This window comes from Cherax quadricarinatus, chromosome 19, assembly GCF_038502225.1.
Source record: "Cherax quadricarinatus isolate ZL_2023a chromosome 19, ASM3850222v1, whole genome shotgun sequence".
NCBI lineage: Eukaryota > Metazoa > Arthropoda > Malacostraca > Decapoda > Parastacidae > Cherax > Cherax quadricarinatus.
In genome coordinates this window covers 37,471,798-37,493,892 of record NC_091310.1, presented here as the reverse complement: position 1 = coordinate 37,493,892, position 22,095 = coordinate 37,471,798, and the positions used below count along the sequence as shown (strand labels likewise).

The following is a 22,095-nucleotide window of genomic DNA, read 5'->3' as shown; positions in this document are numbered from 1 at the left end:
AAGAATACATTTACCAAAAAAAAAAAATGTATTTACAAATAATTTTTTTTACCAAATTTTATTTACCTTGGATATACAACCAATATATTTGCAGTCACTTAGAGGATAAATTCATATATACTCATTTATTAAAAAAAATGTACCTTCCGAATATAAACATTTATTAAGTTTTTTTTTTTTTTTTTTTTTTTTTTTTTTTTTTTTTTTTTTTTTTTTTTTTTAGGTTTCCAGCTTCTCGACTGCGATTTGCTAATTAGAGCTGAATATCACCTGTCACTTAACAAAACAGTGATTAAATAAAACTCTCTGTTTATATACGCTGAGACATAACTGCATCTCGTTGTATATACTCTGGGAGATACACACATTACTTGGCAATATATGCAGTGAAATATTCACAGATCTCTGGGTATATGCCAGTATACACTGAGAGATAAACACATCTCCACATTTTTATTATTATTATTAACACATCGGCCGTCTCCCACCAAGGCAGGGTGGCTAGAAAAAGAAAAACTTTCATCATTCGCTACATCACTATCTTGCCAGAGGCGTGCTTACACTACAGTTATAAAACTGCAACATTAAAAACCCCTCCGTCAGAGTGCCGGCACTGTGCTTCCCATCTCCAGGACTCAAGTCCGGCCTGCCGGTTTCCCAGAATCCTTTCATGAATGTCACCTTGCTCACACTCCGTCAAATCCTAAAAACCATTTGTCTCCATTTGCTCCTATCTATGGTGTTGGAAGTCAAAGCCCCTCGCACACAAAACCTTCTTTACCCCCTCCATCCAAGCTTTACTAGGCCGACCCCTACCTCGCCTTCCCTCCACTACAGATTTATACAGTTTCGAAGTCATGTCCGAACGACCTCAACAACCTCTCCTCAGCCCTCTGGATAATAGTTTTGGTAATCCCGCATCTCCTCCTAATTTCCAAATTACGAATTTTCTGCATTATACTCACACCACACACATTGCCCTCAGACATTACATCTCCACTGCCTCCAGCCTTCTCCTCGTTGCAACATTCACCCCCCATGCTTCACACCCACATAAGGGCTTCCATCTCTACGTAAATACACACACACACACACACACACACACACACACACACACACACACACACACACACATATATATATATATATATATATATATATATATATATATATATATATATATATATTTATATATATATACAAGATATATATATATATATATATATATATATATATATATATATATATATATATATATATATATATATATATATATATATATATATATATATATATATATATATATATATATATATATATATATGTGTGTGTGTGTGTGTGTGTGTGTATACGATACAAGATACGCACCACACTGTATAAATTCCTTGAGAGATATGCACCTAAAAATTTATATGCACTGAAAAATACACACACATATCTGTGCATATACAGTGAAATACACACACCTTTCGGTGTATATACAATGAGAGATGCACAACTTTCTTGTATATTCTCTGAAATAAATACATTTCTTTTATACATTCAGAGAAATAGAAGTCTCTAGGTATCTATACAGCACTCGGCGCTTATACACCGACACACACACACACACACACACACACACACACACACACACACACACACACACACACACAAAACATTCAGTGGGAGAGGGAACTGACAGGAAAACCAGTACAAGAAATGATGGACTGTGTGGCAACAAAATGCAAGGAGGCAGAGGAGAGGTTTGTTCCCAAGGGAAACAGAAATAATGGGAAGAACAGAACGAGTCCTTGGTTCACCCAAAGGTGTAGGGAGGCAAAAACTAGGTGTACTAGAGAATGGAAAAGGTACAGAAGACAGAGAACTCAGGAAAATAAAGAGATTAGCCGAAGAGCCAGAAATGAATATGCACAGATAAGAAGGGAGGCTCAGCGACAATATGAAAATGACATAGCATCGAAAGTCAAGACTGACCCGAAGCTGTTGTACAGCCACATCAGGAGGAAAACAACAGTCAAGGACCAGGTAATCAGACTGAGGAAGGGTGATGGGGAATTCACAAGAAACGACCGAGAGGTATGTCAGGAGCTCAACACGAGATTTAAAGAAGTATTTACAGTGGAAACCAGTAGGACTCCAGGAAATCAGAACAGGGGGGTACACCAGCAAGTGCTGGATGAGGTACATATAACCAAGGAGGAAGTGAAGAAGCTGCTATGCGAACTTGACACCTCAAAGGCGGTGGGACCAGACAACATCTCTCCGTGGGTCCTTAAAGAGGGAGCAGAGATATTGTGTGTGCCATTAACAAAGATCTTCAACACATCATTTGAAACTGGGCAACTCCCTGAGGTATGGAAGATGGCAAATGTAGTCCCAATTTTTAAAAACGGAGACAGACATGAGGCACTAAACTACAGACCTGTATCACTAACGTGTATAGTATGCAAGGTCATGGAGAAGATAATCAGGAGGAGAGTGGTGGAGCACCTGGAAAGAAACAAGTGTATAATTGACAACCAGCATGGTTTCAGGGAAGGAAAATCCTGTGTCACAAACCTACTAGAGTTTTATGACAAGGTGACAGAAGTAAGACAAGAGAGAGAGGGATGGATCGACTGCATTTTTTTGGACTGCAAAAAGGCCTTCGACACAGTTCCTCACAAGAGGTTACTGAAAAAGCTAGAAGATCAGGCACACATAACAGGAAAGGCACTGCAATGGATCAGAGAATACCTGACAGGGAGGCAACAACGAGTCATGGTACGTGACGAGGTGTCAGAGTGGGCGCTTGTGACAAGCGGGGTTCCACAGGGGTCAGTCCTAGGACCTGTGCTGTTCTTGGTATATGTGAACGACATAACGGAAGGGATAGACTCAGAAGTGTCCTTGTTTGCAGATGATGTGAAGTTAATGAGAAGAATCAAATCGGATGAGGATCAGGCAGGACTACAAAGAGACCTGGACAGGCTACAAGCCTGGTCCAGAAACTGGCTCCTTGAGTTTAACCCTGCCAAATGCAAAGTCATGAAGATTGGGGAAGGGCAAAGAAGACCGCAGACACAATATAATTTAGATGGCCAAAGACTGCAAACCTCACTCAAGGAAAAAGATCTGGGGGTGAGTATAACACCGAGCATATCTCCTGAGGCGCACATAAATCAGATAACTGCTGCAGCATACGGGCGCCTGGCAAACCTACGGATAGCGTTCCGATACCTCAATAAGGAGTCGTTCAAGACACTGTATACCATTTACGTCAGGCCCATACTGGAGTATGCAGCACCAGTTTGGAATCCACACCTAGTCAAGCACACACACACACACACACACACACACACACCTATCGTGGAAAAAAATATATTACGTTTTTGTTGAGGTTCAGTTAGCGCAGAAATCAACGAAGTGTATTACTTGCGAAACTGGACTTGTGCTCGTTGCAGGACGGAGGGATTTTCGGGAGATGACGAATATGTGAAGCTGGTGAAGCTTTAAGTGTTACAAGGCTGTATTTTGGTGTCATATGCAATGGTTTATAGGTCAGAGTTGAGGACTTTATGGGATATTTCAGTGGTGAAAAGAGAAAGGAAGATAGATAGATAGATAGATAGATAGATAGAGAGAGAGAGAGAGAGAGAGAGAGAGAGAGAGAGAGAGAGAGAGAGAGAGAGAGAGAGAGAGAGAGAGAGAGAGAGAGAGAGAGTATGAAACACATTCGTACAGCATAATGATGTCAACGAGATAAAGTCAGTTGATCAAATGAAAATGCTGGCCCACAGATGGCTCCAACTTCATCCCGTTCCCTACTTGTATGTCTCATAACAATAAAAATGCTTTCAAATGAGCTGATGTAGGTAACAGCTCTTAGCTTGTCAATAAAGTTAGGAATCCTTAACCTGTAAATAGCTTGTCAATAAAGCTAGGGATCCTTAACCTTGTCAAACCCTGTGTAAAAAAGAAAAAAAAAAAAAAAAAAAGAGAGAGAGAGGGAGAGAGAAACAGAGAGAGAGAGAAACAGAGGGAGAGAGACACACACACAAATGACAGGTGTAGAGGCTCTTCTACACGTGTTTACACTCTGAAATCTTGTTTCTTACGACTCTCAATTTCCCCTACCTCCTTATACTCACTCTTACCTACTTGTTCTCCTTCCCCCCTTCTCATCTCCTTCCTCCTCCCTTCTCTCTCTCTCTTTTCCCTAGTCCCCTTTTCCACCCTTGTCAATCCACCTCCTACCTATTCTGGATCCAATCCTCTATCCTTCATACGCAGCTTCTCTTCTATAATTCAGTGCATGCCTCTCTCTCTCTCTCTCTCTCTCTCTCTCTCTCTCTCTCTCTCTCTCTCTCTCTCTCTCTCTCTCTCTCTCTCTCTGTCCCATCCCGACCCTCTAGTATAGCCCATTCCTGCTGTCTCTTCTCACCTTCGTATCTTTCTCATTCTCTTCCCTTTCATTACCCCCTTCCATCGCATCATCTCCTTCCCTCCCAGATTCACTTCAAGTCATGTCTTAAGACTGCAGTGCAGCAGTGGGAAGATAACACACCGACACAGAGGAGAGGAAACACACAGGTGGGAAAAAAACACAGCAAAACCAATGAAAAAACATCAAGGAAAATCAGAGAAAATGTGAGCAGAAGTATTTCGGTTACAGAACGATCCGAGGAAAGATATCCCTGTGTTTCATAAGCCCAGCCCCATGCACGCGAAATGAACAGTGTAGAGTGAGGTACAAGTCGCTAATGCCTTAAATGATAGCAATGAAGATTTGAAGCCATTCAGAAGAGGCATTCACAAGTCATCACATGGAGATTAATATTCTAGTTTCTTCAATACAGTGACAAATTAGGACGTACACAGCCCAAATATTTGGAGGAAAAAAAGAAAGAAAATAAATTCTAGCAACCTTCTAAAGGTAGACAGTTGGATGAAATAGGAAGAGGAGGTGGGGGGGGGAGGAATAGAGGATGGATTAAAAGAAGGCGGTATAGAATAAGGAGTATGAGGAAGAATGGGAGGATAAAAAGGCGAGAATGGAAAAGACGGGAAGGTACACAACACAGTAGGAACAGTGGGAAAAACCAGGAGGGCGAGAAGAAACAAGTAAACAAGGAAGGCGAGGAACTGGCGGAACAAGAGGAGGAGAAGACATGGGAAGAGTACACAGGAGAAGTCCTCAGGGTTTATATCAAGGTTCACCTCTGAAAAAAAAAAGCCTCTCCTTCTTGAGAGTAGAATAATGTAGCTAAAGGCTCTCTCCCCACCACTCACTCTCTCCGGCTATGCTTTCTTCTCCAGAATATGGGTTGAGAGAATTACCATTTTAAATACCTTTCTATACTTCCGAGTATCAGACTGCACGTGACCAACTGCCCAATCACCCCCTTTTTTTTCTCTTTTCCATCCGTCCTCACTAGGTGGCGACGTAGGAGCGACTGACTAAATATAAATATTATCAATTCCATCAAGGGAAGGTTCTCTCTTTAGTCATTGTCTGATCCAGGGCTAACTAAAACCTCGTCCAGTCTTCGCGTGCAGTTATGAATTGTTCCAGCCAGGGTATTGTGGGCTAGTTGTGAATTGTTCCAGCCAGGGTATTGTAGGGTAGTTGTGAATTGTTCCAGCCAGGGTATTGTGAGCTAGTTGTGAAATGCTCCACCCGGGGTAGTTATTTTGTTCTTCACGTCGTTGTTCGTCAAGAGGCGGGATTCAATAGAATCATAGATGGAGTTTGGCTGCTGAGAGGATGGGCCCAGTAGATGGAATTTGTTAGTTAAGAGGAGGGACTCGATAGACAGAACCTGCAACTTGAGATGCAGGGCCCAGGAGATGAAACTCGTTTTTCAAATATAGGTGATTACATACATATATATATATATATATATATATATATATATATATATATATATATATATATATATATATATATATATATATATATATATTATATATATATACATATATATATATATATATAATATATATATTGAGATATATATATATATATAAACTATTTTTATATATATATATATATATATATATATATATATATAATTCTGTGTATAAACAATATATATGCATACTATACACATACATAAATACATACTATACATATATAAATACATACGTATATAAGCATGTAAATACAAATATAAATACATTAATACAGTCCTACTTATGTGCATACAAACCATATTTTCCGGCATATAAAACGCACTTATATGCGTCTTATATGCTCAAGGTCAGGGTCAAGGGTAGGCTTTGAGTTTCGCTTTAGCATCTGTTTACTAACGTTACGTAACAAGTGTTTGCAAACATCGTCTTATATTGTCTTACATTATCATGCGCCTTATATGCAGAAGACACAGTATCTACTTATGTACATACCTACGTACATACATAGATACATAGAAATATAAGTCATACATGTGTAGTTTATATTACTCAATAATCCTGGAACACCGTAACGTTCACTGGACACTTGATCAATTTCACACATCAAGGTGGAGTCAGTGAGAGCATCGATGCTCTTGACCTCAGCCGGGAGGAGGAGGAGGAGGAAAAAGAGGAGGAGAAGAAGGAAAACGACGAAAAGGTGAAGGAAATAGGGAAGAAGAAGAAGAAGGGGAGGAGGGCATCTTCAAGTAATCTCACCAGGTCAGGGCTGAACCAAGAGGCGGTGTCACAGGTCACCTTGGAGGAAGCCTTCTGACCTTAAAGGTCAAAGCATGTGCCTTTATTTCGTGGTCGCTCTTTCCAAAAAAGACCCCAAATGGTCCGTAATGTTGTGTTAAGTCACTGGTGATTCATTTATTTTTTTTCACGTTTTGTGTGTGTGTGTGTGTGTGTGTGTGTGTGTGTGTGTGTGTGTGTGTGTGTGTGTGTGTGTGTGTGTGTGTGTGTGTGTGTGTTTCTTTATTCCCAAACCTGGAAAAGGACTCACAGCGATCAGAAAGATGACACAGTGACCTGAAAGATGACACAGTGACCTGGAAGATAACACAGTGACCTGGAAAATGACACAGTGACCTGGAAGATGACACAGTAACCTGGAAGATAACAGAACTCTAGAGGACGACGCAATAGTCTGGAAGATGATACAATAGCCTTGAAGATGAACCAGTGGACTGGAAGATGACGCAGTGGCCTCGAGGATGACGCAGTGGTCTGGAAGATGACTCAGAGAATAGGAAGAAAACGAGTTTCAGGACACAATGATCCAGAGACCACATTCTTGAAAGTGTCTGAAAACACTGCTTCTCTTGGGACGAGTAATATGTGTGTGTGTGTGTGTGTGTTTGTGTGAGTGTACTCACCTAGTTGTGGTTGCAGGGGTCGAGTCGCAGCTCCTGGCCCTGCCTCTTCACTGGCCGCTACTCGGTCACTCTTCCCGCTCCATGAGCTTTATCATACCCCTGCCTAAAGCTATGTATGGATCCTGCCTCCACTACATCACTTCCCAGACTATTCCACTGCCTGAGAACTCTGTGACTGAAAAAGTGTGTGTGTGTGTGTGTGTGTGTGTGTGTGTGTGTGTGTGTGTGTGTGTGTGTGTGTGTGATTGTGTGTGTGTGTGTGTGTGTGTGTGTGTGTGTGATTGTGTGTGTGTGTGTGTGTGTGTGTGTGTGTCGTGGGAGTTCTTGGAAGGGAGTTAGTAGCGAAGAAAATAGTGTAGACTGTTATAAGGAGGCGTTATTATTGATATTACCTGGGGAACCCAGCCTGACCACGTCCGCCAGTCTCTAGGTCTGTCAAGAAGTGTGGAAGATCCCTATCGGTGCATGTGCAGGATGCAGCGAGGTTTGACAGGGAACATGACCATAATCTACTATCAATGTATATAATACTACACAAGTATTACACTGTTAACATGTGTATATGTGTGTGTGTGTGTGTGTGTGTGTGTGTGTGTGTGTGTGCTTGTTTCAGGCTCTGAACTACGTGTACGTATGTTTGAAAATATCAACTTCTCAACCTCAAAATTTTCGTTATTGAAACATTACAAAAAAATGTATATTTTATGACTACTAAATATATATATTTTATAGCTTTACCTTATATTTGTAGCTAAAAAAAATGTGTGATTTATTTCCCTCAATATTTTTCAAGGAAATTGATTAAAAAAAATATCAATATCCCAAGGACTGCATTTCTTTCTCGAGAACTTCACCGGAATGATCAGTTTCCTGGAAGAAAACGTAGGTAATATATTGTTAAGTCTCCCCTAACAGCACCAGAGGCGGAATAAGTCTACGGGTTTTACTCGTCAAGAAGACCTCTGTGGTTCCCACTCTCTCTCTCTCTCTCTCTCTCTCTCTCTCTCTCTCTCTCTCTCTCTCTCTCTCTCTCTCTCTCTCTCTCTCTCTCTCTCTCTCTCTCTCTCTCTCTCTCATTTTCTGCTTATGTACACTCATTATTTACACCATGTTTCTGTATTCTTTCCCTATTTATGTCGTCACCCTTATTTGCGAAGCTTTGCAGCTTCAAGTCTACTGACGTGCTCACTTCGTGATTGGCGCTTTCAGCGGCTCTCATCCCTATATTTCAGACCCATCTATCTTTCGAGTCTATCTGTAAACCGTTCCTTTCAGGCCAATCTGTCAGGCCTATTTTTTTTCTGTGAATGAAAACCTCATATGAGGTCTCTTGAATAAACAGTTTGATTTCAGTTTTTTTTTATTGTCAATAAACTTGAGAAAAACCTAAGTTATTTGTTTTACTTAAAACAGTTATCAGAAAAAATATATTATATTTTCCTTATGAATTTTCAGTTTATAGAAGAGAAATATATTAATAATCATATACTATAATTTTTATGTAGGAGTTCCATGAGACAAAAAATATTTCAAGGGTTCCTCAGCCTGTCAGCCTGTCAGCCAGCCTGTCAGCCAGCCTGTCATCCCAGTTACTAAGCTTAGGAATGGGAATAATCCCAGAAGAGTCATCAATATAAATCTGGTGACCATTACCAGTTTAAACTTATGTAAACAATTAGGTGGTGATGAGACTCCAAACATTTGGTTTTTCTGAGCGAAAAGTCCACCTGACCGCAGCATCCTCTTGGGATGACACGAAGCATCACTGAAGACAAGTGGATAAGAGACACTGCGTCACAGACTTCGTCTGATTGGACTTTTTTGACTAGTAAAACTATGTAAAACAAAAATCTTATTGTGACTGCTTGATCATTTTAGGACTCTCTTGAGATGAATTTGAAATCTGCCCATAAATCTTTTTTTTCACATGAATGACAGGTTAGCCGGCGGAAGGTCTCGGTGAGATGACCAAAAACCCAACTGACCTGGACATCATTTACCAAGACCAGCGTCAGGAGTAGTTTTCTCTTCTTAAGAACAACATATATAATTGTCAACCTTCTTCCCGTGAGGCAGTAGAGAAGAAATTGATTTAATAATAAATATGCGAAGAGTTACAACGGAGTGTGAGTGTGAGGGAGCGTGGAGGCTCGATCCTCAGTCTGTTGAGGGCGAGACTGACAAACTACCTGGTTGTACATACTTGAAAGATAATTTGTAGGAGAGATAGGAGATGGTAAAAAACAAAACAAATAAACAATGATGAAGTGAGTGTTTAGGTAGTAAAGCCTGGAAGTATCTTCTTCCTCTTCCTCCTCTTCTTCTCCTTCTTCCTTTTCTTCTTCTTCTTCTTCTTCTTCTTCTTCTTCTTCTTCTTCTTATCATTATTATTATTATTATTATTATTATTATTATTATTATTATTATTATTATTGTTATTATTATTATTATTATTATTATTATTATTATTATTATTATTATTATTATACGCATTTGGAAGAGATAAATCCGCATGGTTCATAATACGCCTAGGGAATGGAAGGTCATCAGATCTGAGCGAAAGAAGGGTAGCTACAGTTCCTTGAATCAAGAGCCCTTCACCAGCGTCAAGGTCGTTTGGTAGTTCATCCATACTCAGCCAGGGAGTATTAAGATCTAAATCACTGTTCTTTATGTTAGCATACGTCACGCTAAAGTCACTCAACAGATGGCGTCGGGATACACAAACATAGCTGGAAAACCTACTTAGCGTAGAAGCTGGACACATGTGCAACTCTTAGGCATCTTTATTGAGGAAACGTTTCGCCACACAGTGGCTTCATCAGTCCATACGTAAGTTCAACTTGAAACTTCAAGTTTCTCCTACGTATGGACTGATGAAGCCACTGTGTGGCGAAACGTTTCCTCAATAAAGATACCCAAGAGTTGCACATGTGTCTAATTTATCAACATGTCGGTTCTCTGAACCATTCATCTACTTAGCGTAGAAGCTCTCCACAGCGCCATACACTGACAAGATATATGTTCGCTGTGCGCCAGAAAGTGACGACCAGTGTACCTTCAGGTCAAAATAATTTTTTCGTAGTTATAGAGATTTTGACATTAGTCGAGTCAGCTGAGAAAATTCTTTACTGTAAGTTCACGAGAAGAAAAAATGAGTCTACGTGGAGGGTGTTGCTGGGGGTCAACGCCCCCGCGGCCCAGTGCTTGACCAGGCCTCCCTGTGGATCAGGATCTGATCAACTAGGCTGTAACACTGCTGGTGTTGTTTACAAAATCCAGGTTATTGCTGTTTTTCTTACAGACGTTGTTAGTTAACATTGTTAACGTGCATTTCATGGGGGGCTAATATGTACTTCATGGGAGGTTAACATGTACTTCATGGGAGGTTAACATGTACTTCATGGGAGGTTAACATGTACTTCATGGGAGGTTAACATGTACTTCATGGGAGGTTAACATGTACTTCATGGGAGGTTAACATGTACTTCATGGGAGGTTAACATGTTCTTCATGGGAGGTTAACATGTACTTCATGGGAGGTTAACATGTACTTCATGCGAGGTTAACATGTGGTATTAACCTTGGTAATAATAGTTACCGACACGTTTGTTTACAAAGACATATGTACAAACACCGTGACTAAATTTATTAGAAAACGTTTCGGTCCTGAGACCTTGATCACTTCTAACATATAGAAGTTAATAAGACAGTATATATAGGCGCAGAGGCTGAGGACAGGTAGACAGTGTCTACCTGTCCTCATCCCAATATGGTTAACATGTACCTTATTGAAGGTTAATAGCATAAAGAATTCAGTACACGCTAATAGATGCAGTAATTTATTAAAGCAAGGATAACTGAGTTACACGTGAAATAGCCGGTCTGTTATTTACATGTCGAACAGGAAGGTCTTCCAGCCGGAGAACCTGAAGAATAACTACTCTTCGAGTCATCACCCGACAGAGACCCCCCTACCCTGTCAGGAAGCAGTGTCATGTATGCTGACCAACCGAACACCACCACCGCTGTCAGCCTTACTCGACTCCCTTAGCGCGCTGCTCTTCAGCGAAGCGGATCTGCTGGAGGGCGTGAGCGGGGAGTGGGTGATCCTTGGGGATGAGGTCGGACTGGGGCTGGAAGCCGTTCTCATCAGCGATATACCGGACCTCAGCGATGGTGCCGTCGTCAAGGGGAAACCTGAAGGCACAGAGACTTTACTGAAGAGTGCATATTGAGGTACAGTGTGAGGAGGGAAGAATAATCTGATTATGGAGTCCTTCCGAGAGGCGGAACGAGCAGTGAGTCTCCAAGATTCGCAGCACCGGATAACCCTCACGAGATCATCACCTCACGTAATAATATTTATTACTGTACGAGATTTCAGAGGATATTTTTTTTTCTTCTTTTATCTATTCCTGGATTTCCTGCCAACTGGTTGTGTGGCGAGTACATGAAATTTCCGTTTTTATTGACAAGAAAAATAATACCTAGAAGGACTCCAATGGAAATAAGTCGCTTTAACTTTTCCGAGTTATCGTAGGTAATTTACGAGTGTAACTATGTATGATAATTGTATTAAGTGTACCTGTACCTTAATACTTACTTACCTAGCGTCAGAAAACGTAGAGCACAGACCATGTACTAACTTAAGCAAGCATGATATGAATCCTGGTAATTGATAACGGCAAGCGGTCTAAACAAACACTAGGACATATTTAATAGAGAACATTTCGCTCCTGGGACCTTGATCACTTCTACCATGTTAGAAGTGATCAAGGTCCCAGGATCGAAACGTTGTCTAGTATATCCCAGCATTTGCTCCTGTGTCTTTTTAAACCTTCAGTAACCAAGCTTACTTAGGGATACCTAAAGAGGCAGACAACTAGAAGAAAATTAACACGAATGTATATACTTGGTATACCTTTACTGAAAATGGTTCGGTACTGGAACCTTGGTCACTTGAAATACAATGTCCCAGTACCGAAACGCTTTCAATAAAGGTGTCCTCAGTGTATGCATTCGTGTCCGTTTCCCTCCAGACTACAATATATTAAATACTACCAGACATAAGCCACGCTTTGATATTATATTTTTTTTATTGCCAGATAACTTTAGGTTATTTAACCTAACATTTCTGCCTGCATCATGCAGGAATTATCGAAGTGGTGCCAGGAATACCTCAGAGTACCCCTCCCGGTAGCCACTGAGAGGAAGTGTGAGGAATATATCAGTGGACACCTGGAAGAATACACTGAGGTATTTCTCACTCTGCAATGGGAGCGAGAATGCCCATTCGATTTGTAGGACAGGATGCGTTACAGGATTTGTGAGAAAATTTGCCTCGTGCGTTATCACTGTAATCTAAAGTTTTACGAAAAGTTATAGTGCTTTAATTATCGGTTCGGTGAACTAATTATTGACGTGAAATTATTACGTTTGCTGTGAATTCCACCTGCTGCTAGTCCTCTTAACTTACTTCACTGCTCCATGTTGACCTGATCAGTCCATGCTGACCTGATCCCTCCATTTCCTTCTCTGAGCAAACGCTTGATGCTGACTTTTGTCCTCTGTGTGATGATCTGTCTCCCTCCATGTTGACCTGAAATCTCCATGTTCCTACCTGAAGACACCCTCCATGTTGACCTGACCTCTTCATGTCCCTACCTGAAGACACCCTCCATGTTGACCTGGCCCGCAGCACCTGGGGTGCCCGAGGCCGACACGCTGATGCCGTTATCAGCCTCGAAGGCGTAGTTGAAGTTGCCGTCACCGGAGTCACTTCGCTGGTCGCTGATGATCTCGACGATCTTGTCCTGAGGGGCGGCGGCGACCACGACGACCAGACAGGCGAAGATCACCTGCAGATACAGCAGTAGTAACAGAAGCAGCAATAACAATACGAGAGTAACAGCAGCAGTAATAGCAGTAGTAACAGCAGCAGTAACAACAGCAATAACAGCAGGAGAACAACGAAATAGGAGCTTATCTGAAATGAAATCAGTACTATGGACTTCTAGTGTGCAACATAATCCTGATATTGGACCTCTGAAAGGCACAGCTACTCCATACAGGTTTACTGCACGTTTTTGTTAATATATTGTTATTACAGGGTACAACAGCTGATGTGAAAGATTCAGTTTATTTTACGCAGAAATTGCAACTTATGGAGCCAGAATTGAGTAAAAAAAAAACTTGTCTCCACGAGACTTGGCTGGTGAACCTTCTAAGAATGGTGAAGGGCTCGTGAGGGGCTCTTGATTCAAGGAATTGAAGTTACCCTCTTCATTAGATCAAACCTGATTGCCTCCCATTTCCTTGGCGCTGTATGACCCTAAGATTTAGTGTTTCTTCTTGAATCTATTATTAATAATAATAATAATAATAATAATAATAATAATAATAATAATAATAATAATAATAATAATAATAATAATAATAATAATAATAATAAGAAGAAGAAGAAGAAGAAGAAGAAGAAGAAGAAGAAGAAGAAGAAGAAGAAGGATTCCGGGTTTACGTAAGGATGTGTGGATAGCGTGTGTGTGTGTGTGTACTCACCTAGTTGAGGTTGCAGGGGTCGAGTCCAAGCTCCTGGCCCCGCCTCTTCACTGGCCGCTACTAGGTCACTCTCCCTGAACCATGAGCTTTATCATACCCCTGCTTAAAGCTATGTATGGATCCTGCCTCCACTACATCGCTTCCCAAACTATTCCACTTACTGACTACTCTGTGACTGAAGAATTACTTCCTAAAATCGGTGTAATTCATCTGAGTCTTCAACTTCCTTGTTGCTGTGTCCCATCTCTGGAACATTCTGTCTCTGTCCACCTTGTCAATTCCTCTCAGTATTTTATGTCGTTATCATGTCTCCCTATCTCTCATGTCCTCTCCTCGTAGGACATACCTCTTAGCTCTGGGATTAGTCTTGTTGCAAACCTTTGCACTTTCTCTAGTTTCTTTACGTGCTTGGCTAGGTGTGGGTTCCAAACTGGTGCCGCATACTCCAATATGGGCCTAACATACACGGTGTACAGGGTCCTGAACGATTCCTTATTAAGATGTCGGAATGCTGTTCTGAGGTTTGCTAGGCACCCATATGCTGCAGCAGTTATTTGGTTGATGTACGCTTCAGATATGCCTGGTGTTATACTCTCCCCAAGATCTTCTCCTTGAGTGAGGTTTGTACATACACTTCTACACAGCGGAACGTGATGTCAGTATAAGCTTTTTCTTAAATATGTCATCTTTTCACTATTGTTGTAGTACACTATCTCTAGCTGAAACCACAAAATATTAAACTCTGACCTGTAATTTTTCGTGATGTGAGAATAGGCTGTTTCAAGGATAGTTTATATTGTGCTCGCTTATGGAATTGTCTTAATTATCCTCAAATAACGAGGTACATATACTAGCGTTATTCTCCTATTATTACGCAGTCATCCACACACTGTTTACACAATCACTCACATGTTGTTTACACAGCTATTCACTCGATAAATATTGTGTATTGAATTGTCAAAAAGAATTTATTCCATCAGCGTGTCACCATCGCCTTTGTTCCTCGAACCTCAGAAGACTGACCTCACTGAATCATAAGTAGGCGGCTCTTCCTATCTGGATCATTATCAGTTTGTAATTTGATAATGGATCTCTACATACGAAGCGTCGTCTAGCATTTCCTCTCCAAATTGTGTTTTTTTTTTGTTTTGTTTTTTTGTGAACTGTTACTGGAACGCTTTTGTGACCAAGTCTTCAAGAATCTCTTGGCCTCCCGCATCTGCGGGAAGTCGGCAGAGTTCGTGTATCGGAGAATCCTTGTGTAAAGGTATGAAATACTCACAAGCTTCATGTTGCTGGTGTGAGGAACTGGCACAAGATGCTGCTCAGGAGGCAGGGAAAGAGGCGATATATATACACACACATATATGACCTCCCACCTACCCTTCCTCCCTCTCTCCATCCCAGACCTGAATCTCGTCCTTCCCTTTCCCTTAGAGATTCGAAGGTCATCTGTGTGAAGGTGAAGGTGATGCAAGGTTCTTTAGCACCTCCCCCTTCGTCAGAAGGCCCAGTGTTGTCCTGTCGCCGCAATCTATCGCCAGCTTGCCTCACCTACGCTTATATCTCTCAGATGGTGCAGATGAAGGCGGCGGTGTGGGTGCCAGATTAGGTCACCTTCGTTTCTAACCCTCCAGACAATAGACATAAGCGAATACCTCTTCGTCAGTAACTCAGGTGCAGTTAGTGAAGGCGGTAAGGAATTCATCTGATGAGCTGACCTGCGCTCACCCCTGTCGACTGGGGCAACAAGACGACAAGCAAGTATAGAGATAAGTAATGATAAATCAAATGTAAGCAAAACGCCACAAAAAATAATAAAGGTTGGCTTGACGTTACGTATTTTTATATGTGCTTTCCAGTCTTCGGACGATGAATATAAGCAAGAATCCCTTCGTCAGTGCCTGTGTCTTCTTCATACTTCAGCTTCCGTACCCTGGGTGGGTATGGAGAGGACAGGATAGCATTCCTCAATTGAACTCACCTGTGTTTTTAATCTTGAAAAAATAGAAATAAGTGTAAGAAAACTTCGCCATTACCTGGGCCTTCTTTGGGTACCTGGAATGAAAAAGACAAGTGAAGAGCAACTTTTTTTGACGACACTTCGCCTTGTGTAGAGCTTGACAGAGTCTATTTATAAATGAGTAGATACAGCTCTACAAAGAGAGAAGCTTTGACACAAGGAAAGCTTGCTTTGAATTTGTGTTTTTTCTTCATTTCTTCACTCATTAGAGGCAAGACCTGCACTCTTTCCTGCGTGTTTGGATCTTCTCCAGCCAGTTATATCTTACGTAGTTGCCAGGTATCCCTTAAATGGTTCCCACATCTGTGACAGGTGCTTAACTGGTCCACACATCTGAGACAGGTACACAGCTGAGCCCTTACACATGCGCCAGGTAAAATACAGCTCCCCATACGTGCAACAGGTACATAACTGCTCCCCTACTCCTGCGACATGTACATAATTTGTCCCCCTACCAGAGGCAGTTATGTAACTAATCTCCTACATCTGGGTCAGGTACATAATTTACCTCCATGACAGAGGCAGTTACATAACTAATCTCCCACAACTAGGTCAGGTACATACCTGGTCACTGCAGCTGAGACAGCTACATACTAAACCCCTACATCTGTGTCAGGCACATAACCTCTAGAGTCAATTAGTTAGAAGTTAGGTGTAACCATCATTCAGACTATTCCCAAGCAAACTGTACTGCTGCCACTCTAGATAACCTCCCCAGCAACGTTTTAAAACCGTCTTTTCACACACGGCCTGGACTGCAAAGTCTTGTGCATATGCCAGAGGAAGGCTCGAACCTAATCCATTACATGCGCTGAATGACCCACATGGGTTTAGCACTTCTTGAGTTGCAGCAAATGGTTACTAGACCAACTGCCGTAAGCAAACTTGTTATTTTACTTGTGTATCAGTGACTTCATCAGTCCATTCAAAGAAGAATGGTGAAGAACAGGAGGAGAATGAGGTAATCAGTCCACATTCCTGTCTGACACAGCAACATCTTGGGATCTTAATACAAGGAATTCTTCACTCGCCTAACCCTTGGGCACGACCTACTTCCACAGTCGACAAATGAAATACCACCTACAACTGCTGCACCTCTCCTGCCTACGGTATATAAGCTGCTTCTCCACAGATATGCTGTATTCTTTTCAAGATTGATGGACCGACCACATCGACTCAAGGCTGAGGGACTAATTACCTCATTCTCCTCCTGTTCTTCACCATTCTTCTTTGTATGGATTGATGAAGTCACTGTGTGGCGAAACGTTTCCTCAATAAAGATACCCAAGAGTTGCACATGTGTCTAATTTATTTTACTTGTGTTCAGCTTCCAGCGTAAATATATATATATATATATATATATATATATATATATATATATATATATATATATATATATATATATATATAATATATATATATATGTAAATAAAAATGAAAATCTATCACTGGACAAGATTGCCTTTATTCCACTCAGGAGTCTCTGCTTAACAAATGTTAGACAACTCAGAATTTGCATAACGGCAGCTAACTTATAGCCACTTCCTTGTTGGGTGAAGTAATCTGATCAGTTTTAATAACCGTGGACAGCACACGTCTCTGTGAGTGTGACGTACAATGCATAGTCTTCCATATAGGTCTTACACCCTGTATATCTTTTCATTAAAATTTTTGTTATAGGACGAATAAATTGAAATTGGCACAATAATGAATGCCAGTTCGAAAGAAAGTTTCTGGTCCTCTACGCGTTAGTATAGAATATATTGATAATATACTAACATATATAGTACTTACTGAAGTGTTTGTCTGAGAAACTAACTGATGCCAAGAAAATGCCAATGAATTTTTGATGTTTTCCAGTGGGCAACGGTGAACAATATGATGTTCAATGAGGACAAATTCCAACTACTCCGTTATGGAAAACTGGAGGAGATAATAACTAGAACAGAGTATACTACTGACTCCGGCCATACAATAGAGCGGAAAAATAATGTAAGGGACCTGGGAGTAGTAATGTCTGAGGATCTCACTTTCAAGGATCACAACAGTGCCACGATCGCACGTGCAAAGAAAATGATAGGATGGATAATGAGAACTTTCAAAACGAGAGATGCCAAGCCCATGATGATCCTTTTCAAATCACTTGTTCTCTCTAGGCTGTAATACTGCTGTACATTAACATCTCCATTCAAAGCAGGTGAAATCGCAGATCTAGAGAGTGTACAGAGATCCTTTACTGCACGTATAAGTTCTGTCAAGCACCTTAACTACTGGGAACGCTTGGAAGCACTTGACTTGTACTCGTTGGAACGTAGGAGGGAGAGATATATCATAATCTACACTTGGAAAATCCTGGAAGGAATGGTCCCAAATCTGCACACAGAAATCACTCCCTACGAAAGTAAAAGACTGGGCAGGCGATGCAAAATGCCCCCAATTAAAAGTAGGGGCGCCATTGGTACACTAAGAGAAAACACCATAAGTGTCCGGGGCCCAAGACTGTTCAACAGCCTCCCATCAAGCATTAGGGGAATTGCCAATAAACCCCTGGCTGCCTTCAAGAAAGAGCTAGATAGATACCTAAAGTCAGTGACGAATCAGCCGGGCTGTGGCTCGTACGTTGGACTGGGTGCGGCCAGCAGTAACAGCCTAGTTGATCAGACCCTGATCCATCGGGAGGCCTGGTCGTGGACCGGGCCGCGGGGGCGTTGATCCCAGGAATAACCTCCAGGTAACCTCCATGTAGTCTAATTACGTTCTGGATGCTCTCCATCTTGCTTGAGCGCTGTGAAGATGAACGTCTTATGGACGTCTTATGGATATCGTGTGGACGTCTTATGGACGTCTTGTGGGCGTCCTACGGATGTCTTGTAGACGTCTTGTCGACGTTCACAAGACGTCAACAGACGTTCACAGGATGTTAGAGCTCCTGTAGAAGATTTCATTGCTTTTGTAGGAGATGTCAGGGTATCTACAGATGTCAGAGCTCCTCCAGGTGTTAGGACTCCAGCAGAAAACGTGAGCGGCTCATACAGAAGATGTCAGAGCTCCTGTAGGAGATATCAGGACTCCTGCAGAATTCAGACCTCCTACAGGAGATGTCATAGCTCCTGCATGAGCCTTCAAGACCGTCCTTTGGCACAGACGAGAGACATAAATGATGAATGTCAATCTCGTAGGAATGCAACCAGAATCCAACGGGTGATTTTCAACCCGCTACGACAACACGAGTCTAGATAAACACATATATAATCACGTACTTTCGATGGTTTACCAACAAATCGGTGAATAAAACACATGTCCAGAACATGGATATTCCTATTACCGACACTGAAGATACCCGTCTGGTACACACGTGGCATATTCTTTAACAAGTACTTCTGGTAGTTTGGGATATACAATGATGATGATCCAGAGAAACTGACGCAAAGAAAGAAGTCAGCCATACGGTCACTCTCTTGAACACTACGTGTTTAATTGTTAGCTCTCTTGAACACTATGTGCTTGATTGTTCACTCTCTTCAACACTGTGTGCTTGAGTGTTCACTCTCTTCAACACTGTGTGCTTGAGTGTTCACTCTCTTCAACACTGTGTGCTTGAGTGTTCACTCTCTTCAACACTGTGTGCTTGAGTGTTCACTCTCTTCAACACTGTGTGCTTGAGTGTTCACTCTCTTCAACACTGTGTGCTTGAGTGTTCACTCTCTTCAACACTGTGTGCTTGAGTGTTCACTCTCTTCAACACTGTGTGCTTGAGTGTTCACTCTCTTGAACACTGTGTGCTTGATTGTTCACTTACAGATGAACATAGAGAACAATATCCTGTGTAACATGTCACGATATCTTATTAATGAAAAAAACAAAACAGATATATTATGCAAGACCCTTAATTCGCACGTAACATAAAATATTAATTGGAAATATGCACTCGGTTGCACTCCTGCTATGACATTTTAAGTATTCCCGCGGCCTTGCTCTATCTCTCATAATAAACTGATACGCAATAAACTTCCCGCTTTAGAGGAAAATTCTAAATCTTCGTGGCTCGTTTACATACACGAGTATTAATATGTAAAACGTACATGTAGGAGATTACGATAGAATTATTTCATAGTGTTTACTTGAAAGTCTTGGAAGACACACTGAGAGATGGCCCACAGGGGCCAAGAGCTCAAGAGATATAATGAAAGTCGCTATTTTATGATCGTACCCTATTAAACAGCAACTAGTGAAGCGAACATGTCACGGACTGGTAGTCATTATATCAGGTTCAGGACAAGTTTTGGCAGCAGCTAATAAAACAGGGTCAGGTAACGACCCGGTAGCCAATAAAACAGGGCCACGTCACGTTCTGATATTTAGTCAAATAAAGTCACAGTGTGTACTGGTTTACAAACAACGTTGTAAATCACAAACGAAGACATTTACAGCCCTCATAAAGCGTCGTACGCAGGAGAAATAATGTAAAAATGTATGTACCTCTGAGGAGGGTCACAGTGAAACTCACCGCGGGGATAACACGAAGAATAAGAATAACACACTTGTGCAATATTTGGGAAACTTTATTGTGGGAGCGTCTCGTGGCTTCTTCAGTCTAAGCAGAGAAGTACGGTGGAAGATGAAGAGGAGTTTGAGGTAATCAGTTACCGGAAATAAGTCACTTTGTCTGACTTTTTTTGGGGGGGTTATCCTAGGTAATTTACAGATGTTACCTTCTTCTTATGACCAGAGCTTTGGTAAGATGGGTAAGGAAGAAGGATGGGTAAGGATGGAAATATTGGAAAAGGGTGGGAGGGGGGGGGGGGAGAGGTAGGATATAAAAGGTAAGTGGCCCAACCACTTTGGTGTAATTTAAAAAGTGTATGTGAAATGATAAGATATTCTTTAAGAGGTATAATACTAACCCATCAGAGTCACATAGATATAACAGATATATAAGTACATAACTCTGAATTGGTAGTAATTACACAAGTTGCATTTTTTTTTTTTTTTTTTTTTTTTTTTTTTTTTTTTTTTTTTTTTTTTTTTTTTTTTTTCTTTTTTGCGATTGCACAACGGATATTTATGCGACAATGAAGGCAATAATTTTCTGGCCAGTTTATAATTTCGTGACAATGGCTTCTTACAGGTGGTGTCCAGCCATAGTAAATAGCATAATTTTTACATTAGAAAGTTATATAAGATGTCTCCCTAATTGGGGGCGATGATGTTCTCAGTATACATAGAAGGGTTCTGGTGGTACCCAATCTTCTTCATCAGGTAAGTTGCTCAATATCATGGGTCGAGGGTAATCATCTTTATGTATAAAACGACGGACCCTCTGTGGGAGAGTCATTCTTTGAGTCCTGTGAGGCGGAGTATTGATGGTGTAATCCGTGGTATTTACCACTTGTATAGGATGTTCTCTATCTGGCATGTATAGTTCTTGCATTGTATAAAGTTGTTTCTTTTTTAGGGTGTCAAGGCGTACATTTATGGCAGTCATATCTTGTTGTATGTGTAAATCTGCCATTTTAACTCTGTCTCTCCTCCTGGTATCGGTAATAAAGCGAAGAGCTCTATTCTGGACCCTTTGTAACCGTAGCATGTTGGTCTTTGTTGTTAATGACATTGGGACATAAGGGTATTCGAGTATTGGTCTTATTATCATTTTATACAGATGTTTTTTGATATGTTGAGGGGCTTGATTGAATCGAAAGAGACTGCTAAGACCGGCTTTGGCTATATTGATCTTTTTAGTTACATGAGATGTTGAATGGAGCAGCCTGTCTATTTCATATCCCAAAATCTTGTTAGGGTTTCTAATAGCTACAGGTGTACCTCTGATGGAGATACCCCCCTTTATCTTCAATTGTTGATGCAAAACATCCTATCGTGCTAACAAGGACCTTGTCAGGATTAGTCGTAATTCTCCATTTCTTTTCCCAATTAGATGTTCTACGAAGTTCAATATTCATTTTTTCTATGACTCTCTCATACTTGTATTTTCCTGTTACCGGAGTTGATGAGACGACATGAATAACATCATCTGCAAACCGTGTCACAATTGTATCATTAAACTCTGGTTGAGGAAGGTCATTCACATAAATGTTGAACAGAATTGGACTTAGACAAGAACCTTGTGGGACACCAGCTGTTGGTATAAAAGGCTCTGTCGATTTGCCATGAAAGGTGGGAATGATTTTTCGTTGA

General features: G+C 41.1%; 1 protein-coding gene across 1 annotated transcript; it reads right to left on the bottom strand.

The window, feature by feature from the left end:
* Positions 1-11,145: 11,145 nt before the first annotated feature.
* Positions 11,146-15,263, bottom strand: LOC128688178 (cuticle protein AMP1A-like). The gene is made up of 3 exons (XM_053775888.2): positions 15,163-15,263; positions 12,987-13,180; positions 11,146-11,519 (listed from the first exon to the last, which is right to left on the bottom strand). The coding sequence occupies exons 1-3, from the start codon at positions 15,169-15,171 to the stop codon at positions 11,357-11,359; spliced, it is 366 nt and encodes a 121-aa protein (XP_053631863.1). The 5' UTR covers positions 15,172-15,263; the 3' UTR covers positions 11,146-11,356.
* Positions 15,264-22,095: the final 6,832 nt, after the last annotated feature.